The sequence below is a fragment of the Lissotriton helveticus genome, chromosome 7 (genome assembly GCF_964261635.1).
Source record: "Lissotriton helveticus chromosome 7, aLisHel1.1, whole genome shotgun sequence".
Taxonomy (NCBI): domain Eukaryota; kingdom Metazoa; phylum Chordata; class Amphibia; order Caudata; family Salamandridae; genus Lissotriton; species Lissotriton helveticus.
This window is the reverse complement of record NC_136068.1, coordinates 177,121,227-177,134,623: the sequence shown is the minus strand read 5'-3', so window position 1 is coordinate 177,134,623 and position 13,397 is coordinate 177,121,227. Positions and strand designations below refer to the sequence as shown.

Sequence of the window (13,397 nt, the reverse complement as noted above, 5' to 3'; positions counted from 1 at the left end):
GGCTAGCGTATCTGGGCGAAGTTTGTAGAGCTCAATGGGAAGTCCATTTGGGCCCGACGCCTTGCCAGATCGGACCGAACGGACGGCAGCAGCAATCTCCTCCACAGTAGGCAGCACATCCAAAGCGCCCCTGTCAATATCAGACAAACGGGGAAGTGCAATATCCCGTAAAAGCAAGTGGGAGTCCTGTTCGGATCTATCAGACACTGGGGAGTACACTTCCTGGAAGTATTCGGCAAAGCATGTAACAATATCAACAGGGTCAGTGTAACTTTCTCCATTCGCGGCAACAATCACAGGAACAACCCGGCTTGCATTCTCCCTTTTATCCAGCCAAGCAAGCAGCATACCAGCTTTGTCACCCATATCATACAGACGTCCCTGTTGCTCCCTACCCATTTCCTTAGCAGCATCCGTGACCAGAGCCCTGTATTCATACTGCTTCAACTCCAGCAGATGCAGCCCCTCCGTGGTGACCCCAGATTCCAAGTCTCCCTCCAGAGCAGTGATTTCACCCTCGACACGAACCACCTCAGCACGGTTGGCCCACTTGACGCTGCCGATCAAAGAAAGAGCTTGGCCACGAATGACAGTTTTGTAAGCCTCCCACAGAGAAACTGGGGAGGAAACAGAACCCACATTCTCAACAAAATAGTGATCGTGTGTTTTAATCAGTTCGGCCCTGACCAAAACTAAGTAATGTTAACTCCTAAGCAGCATCAATACATTTTCATTGTGGGTTTAATTTATTGAATGGACGCCCTTTTGAATACTATCATCCTGAAAAACAAATGTTTAGTTGTTGTGTGTGCATAGGTACCGACTCCCTTTTGTGCTATGTTTGTAACATTGTGGATGACTGTGTAGTGTGTGTACCTGTTCCAGAATCAAGGCACTGAAGCATTTTGTTCCCAAAATGTAACACTCCACAGAAGCCAGTAACTCAACTCTTATCAGAGCTAAGATGTACACGCTACTGAACATTCCAATTATTCTATCTGAAGAGGATCATCACTCTATGAATATGCCCTTATCAACAGACAAAGTTTTGAGGAACCCACTACGAGGTAAACCTCGCTGTAATAAAAGTAACATTTAACAAGCATTTACAATGCAATGGTCTCGGCATTATTAAAGGTAGAGCTATTGGCATTGCTCATGACATTTTTAAAAAAAAATCATAAATAAATGGCATCGTCATTTACATTGTCAATAGCTTAATCGTTAAATAAATGGCATTGTCATTTACAATGCCAATAGCTTAATCGCTCGCAAATGCATGACCTATTGCATTTACACCCACACAGAGCCACCCACACCTAGCCACACACACAAAGCCACCCACACACACATACAGAGCCACCCACACAGTGTCATTCACATAGAGCCACCTACACAGAGCCACCCTCACACAGACAGAGCCACCCACACATAGAGCCACCTACAAAAAAAGCTATCCACACATAGAGCCACCTACAAAAAAAGCAGCTATCCACACAGAGCCACACACACACACACACAGAGCCCCCACACACACAAAGAGCCCCACACACACACACAGAACCCCCCCCCACACACACACAGCCCCCCCACACACAGAGCCCCCCCCACACACACAGAGCCCTCACACACACAGAGCCCCTGCACACACAGAGCCCCCTGCACACACAGAGCCCCCTGCACACACAGAGCCCCCTGCACACACAGAGCCCCCTGCACACACAGAGCCACATGCACACACAGAGCCACATGCACACACAGAGCCACATGCACACACAGAGCCACATGCACACCCAGAGCCACATGCACACCCAGAGCCACATGCACACCCAGAGCCACATGCACACCCAGAGCCACATACACACCCAGAGCCACATACACACAGAGCCACATACACACACACAGGAGAGCAAGCCCAGCGAGGGGGCAGGGGAGCAAGCACAGCCAGGGGGGCAGGAGAACAAGCACAGCGAGGGGGCAGGGGAGAAAGCACAGCCAGGGGGCAGGGAAGCAAGTACAGTGAGGGGGCAGGGGAGCAAGCACAGCCAGGGGGCAGGGAAGCAAGCACAGCCAGGGGGCAGGGAAGCAAGCACAACCAGGGGAGCAAGCACAGCCAGGGGGCAGGGGAGCAAGCACAGCCAGGGGAGCAAGCACAGCCAGGGGGCAGGGGAGCAAGCACAGCCAGGGGGCAGGGGAGCAAGCACAGCCAGGGGGCAGGGGAGCAAGCACAGCCAGGGGGCAGGGGAGCAAGCACAGCCAGGGGGCAGGGAAGCAAGCACAGCCAGAGGGCAGGGAAGCAAGCACAGCCAGGGGGCAGGGAAGCAAGCACAGCCAGGGAAGCAAGCACAGCCAGGGGGCAGGGAAGCGAGCACAGCCAGGGGGCAGGGAAGCGAGCACAGCCAGGGGGCAGGGAAGCAAGCACAGCCAGGGGGCAGGGAAGCAAGCACAGCCAGGGGGCAGGGAAGCAAGCACAGCCAGGAGGCAGGGAAGCAAGCACAGCCAGGGGGCAGGGAAGCAAGCACAGCCAGGGGGCAGGGAAGCAAGCACAGCCAGGGGGCAGGGGAGCAAGCACAGCCAGGGGGCAGGGAAGCAAGCACAGCCAGGGGGCAGGGAAGCAGGCACAGCCAGGGGAGCAAGCACAGCCAGGGGAGCAAGCACAGCCAGGGGGCAGGGAAGCAAGCACAGCCAGGGAAGCAAGCACAGCCAGGGGGCAGGGAAGGAAGCACAGCCAGGGGGCAGGGAAGCAAGCGCAGCCAGGGGGCAGGGAAGCAAGCACCGCCAGGGGGCAGGGAAGCAAGCACAGCCAGGGGAGCAAGCACAGCCAGGGGGCAGGGAAGCAAGCACAGCCAGGGAGGCAAGCACAGCCAGGGACGCAAGCACAGCCAGGGGGCAGGGACGCAAGCACAGCCAGGGGGCAGGGACGCAAGCACAGCCAGGGGGCAGGGAAGCAAGCACAGCCAGGGGACAGGGAAGCAAGCACAGCGAGGGGGCAAGGGAGCAAGCACAGCCAGGGGGCAGGGAAGCAAGCACAGCCAGGGGCTGCCTGGGATGCCTCTCAGAGCCGGGGCCGTGGGAGGAAGCAGCTGAGCATGTGGCGGCCGGAGCGGCGCGCGCCGTGTTTGCCATCGACCTCCATCTACCACTACTCCCATCCTCTCCATCACTTCCTCCCCTGCCCCCACCCCCGCCAGGAGTCCGCTCCCTGTCTGGGTCTGTCTGTGATGAGGAGGCAGTCTGAGCACGCCCCCGGGCCCCGACAGCCCCGGTTTTTACCGCTTGGTAACTCCTTCTGTCTGGATACCGCCCTTCCTCCTGACACCGACGGGGGCACTCAGCACCCCCCCCTCCGTTACCAGAACATCTGGTCTATACTCACAAATTGTCCTCTCTCGAGGACGGGAGAGGCTTTAATTAGGTAGGATATGAGTTGTATGTAAGACAAGATGTAAAACAAATGTGTGTGCTTGTCTTCTAACATAGTTACTACCACTGAGGTGTTGTCTAACGGTGATTTCCACTTCAAGGCGCTGCGCTCAGCTTATTACCTCAGCTGAACTCTGGGGCTCCCATAGTCTTCAGACGAGGCCCCGACTTGCTTACAGCAAACAGGGGATTTCATATTTGGGTTGCGCAATGATGCCTGAGTACGCGACAGATGTGCGACAAAACATGCCGCTGCTTAGGACTCTATAATGTAGGTCGATGCGAGCGAGGGGGGCGTGGTCCTGAGGTAGAGGTGGTATCCTGCTGCCAGCCTCGCCGCTTCTCCTTTTCCTGGAGAGAGGAGGGGGCCCCTCCGTGCAGCACTAAAACGGCACCTCTGCCTTATCTGGACGCAGCTTCCCCCAGTGAGGCTCCCGCCCTTCACTCCCACATCGGAAGACCATTATCGACTGTCTGCCACAGGCCCTGTGATCAGCGTGACCGATGGAAGTCCTATTTACACTAAACGCCGCCGATAACCTCCCCTGGAGCTTTCGAGCTACAGTGTCAAATTAACTGCTTCCAAAACGCCCCTCATCTCCCGGCCCCAGGTGGCTCGCACGAAGTGCCTGCTTGAAGCTTTAAAATGCAAGATCTCTTTGCCAGTACCTTGCTTTTATCTGCTGCATACTGTCCGCAGGAATACTGCAGGCATTGACTCGGAGGGCTGAGTAGACATGCCTACAGCTTTATGTTGTTTCCTTTGAACCCAGAAGGAACAAGCACTCACCTGAGGACGACTTCTTCCGGCGGCGGTCGGCCTGAAATGGCTGTCGCAAAGCTCCGACATATTCGCGATTCGGGGCGTGTTTTTAGCAGTTGAGTGACGGATGACGTCACGGCTTAAAAACTGCAAAAAACACGCCCCCGAATCGCAAAAAGACGGGGCTTGAACAGAGTGATGCCCCTCTCCTCCAATGGCTGGCCTCCGTTTAGGAAGCCAGCCAATGGAGAAGAGGGGCGAGTTCAAGAACCACTGTAGCCAAAACATAAAATCTCGGACTCCGCCCACTGCTTACACAGTGCGACGCAGGCCGAGACCTAAAAACGAACTTATTTGGTTGCTTGTAAAAAAGGCAATGCGACCTAAAAATAGAAAGAAAAAGGGAGCTATAGTTCGAGGCTAAATTATTTACTTAAATACAAGAAGACTGGGAGGTTGATTTAGGTGATAACTGAAAATCCACCAATTTGTGGGGGAAGTGGTAAATGTCCTCTTACTCTGCACAATAGATGTTATTTTGCTGGTGTATCCTCTACTAGCAGATTATCCTACAATGAAGGATCTGCTACTTCTGTACACATCTACAAGTACAAGTTTACAGATGGTAACAATCCCTATACTAACCATCTGGGCTATAAACTGGGCCTTTACACTTGATAAACATTGTGTGACCCTTCCTGAATAAATGTGTCCTCCCCTTGCCCTGATTCCTCTTTCTCCTGTCATTGTGGCTCAAAAGCAGTAGTATGTACTCCTTTTATCCAGGTTGTAGCGATATGAGATACAAACCTCATACACACGCAAAACTATAGATTATTCAGGTGGCTGGCAGAATTTCAGCGGTACCTCTGAACATGCATCTAGGTTAGTGAGTCATTCCGCGCTAAAGTCTCTGTTTTTTCTTTGTGGTCATGAGCAAACATAGCACAGTGGAGTTTTGACCAATGCGGATATACTTCAGAATGCTTATCTTTTGTTATACTTGTCTAAGTAATTAATTTAGTTTTGTTAGGAGTAGTGCCAGTCTTCATATCTTGCTGCTTATCATGAGAAATGTGAAACTTTCAAAGACTAAAAGGAGCCCAGGTAAATTTCAACAAAGGGGTTGCACACACAATCTGGAAGCTATTCAATATCAAATGCTGTCAACACAGACCAATATTCTTGAATGTATTTCCTTTTAAAAAAAAATTCTAGATAGACATTTTCAGATGGTCCTATGAGATTTTTACAGTAGTTTCTTTTTTGATAGCCCGGTATTTACATACACTCATGCTTCATCCAACTATCCTTTTTTAATACACATAACAAACTCACATGTCCACCGCTCACATTCATTTCATATTCCCCTATACTAAGTCCCCTCTAATTCTGTTGGGTTCCAGGAGTAGTGTGCTACCCGCTGAAAAGCGCTGCAATACCTCATGAGGGATAGCAAGCAATATATAAATGCAAAGCTTTACACTATCCTCTTTGAATCAAACTGACAGACTCACATGCCCACCGCTCAAATTGATTTCATATTTCCCTATACTAATTCACCACTAATCCTTTCTAGGATCTAAAGTAGCGTGCTACTCGCCGAAAAAGCGCTTAGACGTCTCATCAGTGGTAGTAAGTGCTATATAAATGCAATTACAATAAACAAAGTGCTATTGCAAGGCCCTGAAGTTGTATTCCTATTAACTGATGATATTGGTAATCATAAACACGCCATTTTGGACCCCTGCATTGACTCTGTGGTTTCTGTTCATACATATAAAAAATGATGGAGTCCTACAACCAAAGTAGATCCATGATCTGGTACTAAGGGCTCTCTTGATTCTAGTTTTATCAAAATCTTTCTTAACTAATCAGGGCACATAGGGATATTTCTCCTGAACTCCATAAATTAATTGTTCAAACGTCTCACTCCTATACATTTTATTTAAAAAATGCTTGCCTCTGACCTGGTCTGAATGAGGGCAGAGCATGTCAGATACAAGTGAGGCCCAGCTCAAGTTTCTCAGGGCTGTGAAAGAATAGCACTTGGTGGCAAGAGAGGGGCACACAATTCAGGGGGGGGGGTGTTTTTGTAAGCAGTATTTCACATCTTTGGCATCTGTTTATTATAAGCCCAGGCTTGAGGTCTTCCCATTTGCAGATAAGCTGATTGATCTGTTGTTGAGGCATTCTACTGGCTAACCTATAGATGACCTACATTGTGGCACTCCTGCTTGCACTGTGTTTATTTCATGCTGAGATCTTCCTCCAATCTATTGGCTATCTGCTAATCAATATATTTCATTCCCTCAGAACGATGACATGTTTTATTACCAAGGGGGCAAACAATCCATGATTCTGGAGTGGCTTGGCCTTGGAGTCACAATGTTTACTAGGAATACGGATCACTTTCAACCTGGGGCACAGAATGCAGGTAATAAAGATATTGGCTCGAAAACCCTTACATCTGGATTCTTTGCAGTAAAGTCGCCTTCAAGAAACTCACACACAGACACACACATATACTCTCTCTCTTGCTTGTATACTTGCCTCTGGCTTTAGGAGGATTAAAAAATGCATCAACAAGAAGCTGCCTATTAAAGGGAGGTCTGTCGAAGAAACTTGCCTAGGTAAAAATCTTATGATTTTCCCTCTATGTCAGTGTACATCTGACAATATTAAAATCTAGCTTGCTGTTTTCTTCCTGGTGGCAAATATTGCAGACATGGTACAGACTGTAGTATTACCAACTATACACACTTGCAGACCTGCAACCCTTTGCTGTAGGGGATGAATACACTTCTCACTTTGCAGCTCTTTAAACTGCCCCCCCTCATTGTTTTTCCTTTTTATGCGTGTTCAAACTCACTGAAGCATCTACAATGACACCATATCCTGCACAAAGAAAACTCACTCACCCATTAACTGTGCCTTTTGGACTCTTCCTAGCTGGGCAAGAAGAAGATGAGGATGATGAAGATAGCAAAGAGGAGGAGGAGCTGATTGAGGTTCCTGAAGAGGCTGATCTGCTGCAGGCTGACCGGGTGATTGAAGATGAGGAGGAGGGGCGACCCAAGAGGAAGAAAGAGGAAGGGGTGATAAATGAATTGGCTGATTTGCTGCTTGCCATGAAGCTAGAAAATAAGAGCCCTGGGGGCGCTGCCGGTGATGCCGGCTCTGCTGAACAGGCTGAGGCCGAAGGACAGTGGCAGGTAGGTACACAAGGGCACGTCTAGGATTCACATAAATAGAAGTAAAATGTAAATGTACCACTTTTTCTGTCATTATTAATGGGGATTTCCACATGCTCCCAATTTCGGTGGATGAAGAGAACAGAGGACGTTGCTCAAAATCAAAGAACTGCAAGGGGGTGAAAGTATGGGTGCAGGGGCCCCCAAGATAATCTTGCTGGATTTCTACAGGGTAATGTGGGCAATAGAAGCCTTTACATTATTTTATTTTGTGCATTTGGTGAGAGTTCAAAGATAGAGGTCAGGTGTCATGCAGTGTTTTCTGACAAACTGCTGCTTGTCTAACATGGAGATTTGTGTTTACTTTTTCTTTCGTTGATGGCAATATGTGTGAATCTTATGATGTGAAGCAAGTGTCAAATTTACTGGGGTGCGGAAACTGTTCATTTTACTGGGGTGCGGAAAGTGTGAAAGGAAGACTGCAGGATGGCAGATGTTTTGTAACACACAACAACATTTAAATTCTTGTAAATTAACTTTACAAATATTTCAAAATACCTCAGAAGTCAGAAAAGTTCAAATGAGGTACATTGTTTTATTTTTTATTCGGAGTGTGATGGAAACAAAGATTTTAATAGGATCAAAGCGAACAAGACTCTGAACTTATGTGGTACATAAATGAAAATATGTGAAGAAATCCAAATTATGTACATTCTCATTTGAGTTTTACAGAAGTTTATGAGTAAAGCCGAATGACTGATGCAAATTTAGTGGCCTTTTCAATGGAAAATATGAGCTCTCTGTAAAATGCAGTACCCTAGCATTCCATGCTTTGGTGATATATTTAAGTCAGCGGCAGTCATATAGCCGCTTTGGAAGGTGACGTTGAGGATTTTGGCCTTTCCAGTGAGACTGAAAGTGTAGTTTATTGATTTGCATACTGCTTAAGTTTGTTGCTGACTTGTACGTGATTGTCAGAGGGCACTAACCCGGTCCTCTGGATCCAATGGGAGCAATGCACTCTTCTGCCCAACGCTATATCCACCACTGACCATTCAAAGTAAGAATATGTTTGCCAATAGAAGAAACCGGGAAAGGAGAATGGATAACAAAAAAAACAGACAATGAATTCCACCACTCAGCCTCGCCACGCTTCAGGGCCCTGATGTCTGCATGTCAAAGTGGATATCTAAAGACAATAGGGGATACTTTGGAACTCTGACATAACATTTATGCATCTAACCTTAATGTTGAAAAGCATATATGTGGTATGAAGCTCTTTTTATGAAACTGAAACATAACAAGAATTGAGTAACTACTTATATGTTCAATAACCCTCCTTCTCTGTTGGCAAGACAACAAACCCACAGGCTTCGTATGTATGCACTCTCTGATGCTGATATCCATGGTTTCAAATGTATGCCTTGTGCAACTGAAATATAATTAGTGATATATATTCTGCGATTCCTAACATTAGCAGTACTTGTATAAAATTTTATCTACCGCTTTAACGAATAATTACTTATACATTTCATAAGTAATCATTGCCTTGATGCGAAAATTTGTCCTTCTATTTGATGAAATAATCCGAAGTTCAAATGCAAGTAATTTTCAAAGTTTTTAGCCATAGTAAGTGAAATGTTCAAAACTGTTAAAGGTTTTTTTTTACCAAGAAACACATGATCTTCAGCATACTTCTTTTTTTAATCCCCAAACCATTCTTCGGTTCACTTGCAACTAAATAATTACTCTCCAAAACAAACAATTAACCCATACAGCTAGGCCCTGGCTGCTGCAATATTGTAGCACACTTGCCTAGCAAGGATGTGCTAAAACGCAAGGAAAGTTATAGCCGATGATCTAAAATGGCTGTCTCCTTCTTCAAACAATGCGAGAGTTCAAAGAGGACTGGAAAATTTAGTTTGTTGTGAGGACTCCCTGATATAGTGCATTCTCTGCAGACATGAAGCGGTGCCAACACTCTTTGAACATTGACAGCCTTACTTTTCTTGCAAATAACACAACTCGAGGGGGCTTGGAGCATTGCACCCACGCTCCAGTCGAACCGAAAGTGGTAATTCATGCCTCCTAACATTCCTCCTTGCACTGGGGGTATTTTAATGCAGATTTGTAATTGAAGATCTCCTGTGGTACAGTGTAGCGCATCTTGTAACATACAATAATTTAGTGTTAACCTTTTTATGTTTTTTCTGCCATTACGTTCAGACATTTATCTGATAGCCATAAGACCTCTGCTTTCAATTCATAAACATCCCCTGAAAAGAATACTTTGAAAGCTGTTGGGATTGCAGGGCCCCCTCCATATGAGGCAATATTATCTACATTTGAACAGTTGAAAACCTACTTTGGGTCCAGAAGAAAAGCGGTGTCCGTCTCCCCATGAAAATTCACTAGGAAAAAGGAAAGACTGACTAGGACAGTGCATAGTGCATGTTATGTTTCATGATGCCGCAGAAGTAGTTGTCCTGTTCGATTGGCTGCTCAGAGGTTTTGTCATCTGTGTGCGGCAGGGGACTGTTACTGCGGTCCTACTTTGCTTTCAATTTGTTTTTAATGTTACTTACATTAGGGTTGTTCAGGGTGTGACTCCGCTCATCTCCCTCCTTCCCGCCAGGATTTTCCCCGCTCTCCTTCGCGGGGTCTGTCCGGGCGAGCGGACCCGCCATCTTCGAGTTAGCGGTCTAGTCTTCCTTGCCTGGGCTGTATAAAAATCGATGCTGGCGCAAGCGAGCTGCGGGCGCACGCAGCGGGAGCCCGCAGCGGGTGCACCGGCGGCGCGCCAAAGGCAAGCCCGTCTGCGCCCATCCGCGCTAAGGACGCGCTCAGTGCCAGCTATGCTGCCCCTTTTTCTGTCTTCCTGGGATTTGACAGGGGGTGCTGCCCGTTAGGCTACTCCAGTGAAGAGCTTCATTACATTGATGAGGTGGGTAGAGATGGGGGGGTTCTTTACTTTGCTGAGTCTGCCTGTCCATTGTCTGACTTCCTTCATAAAGGCATTTTATCTTGTGGGCTTTTAAATGTCAGATCACTGCCTAAGCACAATGTGGATATTCAGCTGATGCTGGAATTGCATGAACTTGATGTTTTGTTCATGACAGAGACCTGGACCCATCTAGATTGCAAGGTTGATCCCAGCTGGGCCTGTCCACCCGGCTACAAAATTTGCCATAAACCGAGATTGAGTGGGAGGGGTGGCGGGGTTGGGGTCATTTATAAAGATACCTTGAATCTGGTCACCATTGACATAGATGTGGTCGTAGGATTCAAATTACTTGGCTTTGTCATTAAGAATGGCCATGGTCAGGTTTTACCTGGGATTATTTGCTATAGACCCCCTGGGGTCTTCAGTGTGCATCAGCAGCAACTACTGTTGGAGACTCTCACTAATATGGCCACCACCAACCGCAGATTGGTGATTTTGGGTGATTGTAATCTCTGGCTAAATGGATCCCTTGATTCAGGCTATGCCAATGTTCTACAGTCTTGGGAAGGCCTTGGCATATTCCAGCAGGTGTCTAAGGTCACTCATAAAGGTGGGCACCTCCTTGATTTAATTTTTTCAGAGGCCGATCATCTTACTATTGGGGAAATTTTGCCTATGGACTGGACAGACCATTTCTTGATTAATTTTTGTGTGAATTCTGTTACTCACAATATTCAGGCAACCAACTCTACGTGCAAATATGTGAGTAGAGACTGGAAGGCTCTCCTGCGTAAGAGGGGCCATGTCCCGCTGTTCCAGGTAAAGGATTGCTTCTCCTTAGATATGCAAATAGAGGAGAATTATGCATCTCTCTGTACGAAGATTACCTCGGTCTTGGATTTACTAGCCCCTTTAAAAAACCACCGAAGCAAGGGTAGACCTTCGGCCCCTTGGTTTGATGATAGTCTAAAAAACATGAAACTAGAATGTAAGCATGCAGAGAGGAAGTGGAGACGAGGCTATAAGGATGAGGATAAGCACACATGTAAATCTAAGATTGTGGGCTATAAGAAGGAGATTAACAGGGCCAAGGCGGAATATTTCTCCACTATGATTCTTAATGCCTCTAATAGCTCCAGAAGTATTTTTAACATCCTGAATAGCCTGACCAGCCCAGACTGTTCTAAGAATTTGAAACCCCCTCTCAAGAACTCTGTGAGAACCTGACTAGGTTCTTTCATGATAAAATTAAAACCATTATTGATGATCTGGGAGGGGTTCATCAACAATCTGGGGCTGTAATTACAGAGACTATGGGCACTGATGATATGGTGCAGAATGGCTTTGAGGCCTCTGGTGCCATCTCCGAATGCGTGGCTGTTAAATCTCTTATCTGAGTTTGTGCCTCTGGCAGTGGAGGACTTTAACAGGTTAGCATGTGGTATTCCTTCTGGGTCTCCTCTTGATCCTGTGCCACACAAAATTTGGAAAGAGTTTAAGGCATAGTTGTTTCCCACCCTCTGTTTGATTTGTAATCAGTCTCTTTCTAACGGAGTGGTTTGTCCCAGTGGAAAAAAGCACTGGTGACACCCCTGCTATAGAAGCCCTCTCTTGACCCGGAGTGCCCTAAGAACTATAGGCCCATCTCTCTTCTGCCTTTCCCGGCCAAACTTGTGGAACGAGTGGTGAGCAGCACTCTTTATAAGCATTGGAACAACATAATTTACTGGAGGAGGTTCCGTTTGGTTTTCGGCCGCCTATGGCACCGAGTTGGCCTTGGTGACCGTGATGGATGAGCTTCGGATGCGGGCAGACAGGGGGTCAGGCAGATGTGCTTATTCTGCTTGACCTGTCTGCCGCCTTCGATGCGGTTAAGCATTGGATCTTGCTGCGAAGACTGAGAGCGGTGGGGGTGACGGGCTGTGCTTTGAGGTGGTTCCAGTCCTTCTTACTGGACAGACAGCAAGCAGTGTCCCTCTCCCCTTATCAATCTGCCTATACCAATATCTCGCATGGCGTACCACAGGGCTCGGCTATCAGCCCTATTTTATTTAATATCTATATGAAACCCCTGATTGTGATCATCAAAGGACATAATATTAACATCCTAAATTATGCCGATGACATGCAGTTGATTCTCTCCCTTGAGGGAGATCAGTCAACCTCACTGGAAGAGTTTCATAGTTGCATGCGCGATACGGAGCTTTGGCTGAAGGAAAACTTGCTGCAATTTAATGCGGGTAAGACTGAGGTGCTCTATTGCTCAATGGACAGGGTTCCCTCTGTGATGCACAGTAACTTCTGGCCCACCGACACCTCGACCATTGTTCGGCCTGTGAAGACGGTCCGTAACCTGGGCATTATGTTTGACAACAAACTTACTATGGAGGCTCAGGTTACGAAAACATTGACCTGTTGTTTAGCCATTATTAGATCATTGCAGAAAACCTTTCCTCTGCTAACCCCTCATGCGCGTGCATTAGTAGCACGTAGCACTATTCTTAGCAGACTAGACTATTGTAATGCCTTGCTGCTTGAGTCCTCGAAATTTCTATTGGATAGACTGCAGAGGATTCAGTCAACTGCAGCCAAGCTAGCTCTGGGTTGGCCCAGAAGGTCTTCTTCCTCCTCGGCCTTGGCAGAGCTGCACTGGCTCCCCTTGAGACAGGGAGTTCAGTTGAAGTCTCTTTGTTTAGTGTTTTAAGCCGTGCATGGGCTGGGGCCTGTCTCTATGCAAAGAAAGTTTGAGTGGTATGTTCCTGTGAGAAGTCTTCGGTCTTCATTGGCGAGTCTGGTTAAGATACCTAGATTCAGAAATGTTAGGTCGGGTGGTAGATCCTTTGGTGTAGCAGCTGCTAAACTTTGGAATGAACTCCCATTGGAGCTCAGACAAGTCAGTGACCTCCTTCCTTTTAGAAGGAGATTCAAAACGTGGCTGTTTCCCAAGCCTTAGTTGGCTGTTGGCATTGTGGCACACTTTCTATTCTGCACTTTGAGTTTGCTACCGCCAGGATGCCTGTTAGGTGACAGTGCGCTTTATAAATAAAATAAATAAATAAGAGAGCAATGGCAG

At 47.3% G+C, this 13,397-nt stretch overlaps 1 protein-coding gene across 1 annotated transcript in view; it reads left to right on the top strand.

The window, feature by feature from the left end:
* The window catches only part of ZNFX1 (zinc finger NFX1-type containing 1), a 115,329-nt gene that overhangs the window by 62,189 nt on the left and 39,743 nt on the right, over nt 1-13,397 (top strand). The window contains exons 7-8 of the mRNA XM_078651884.1: nt 6,503-6,623; nt 7,139-7,401. Coding sequence (XP_078508010.1) covers nt 6,503-6,623; nt 7,139-7,401 — 384 coding nt within the window. The remainder of the gene's footprint in view (nt 1-6,502; nt 6,624-7,138; nt 7,402-13,397) is intronic.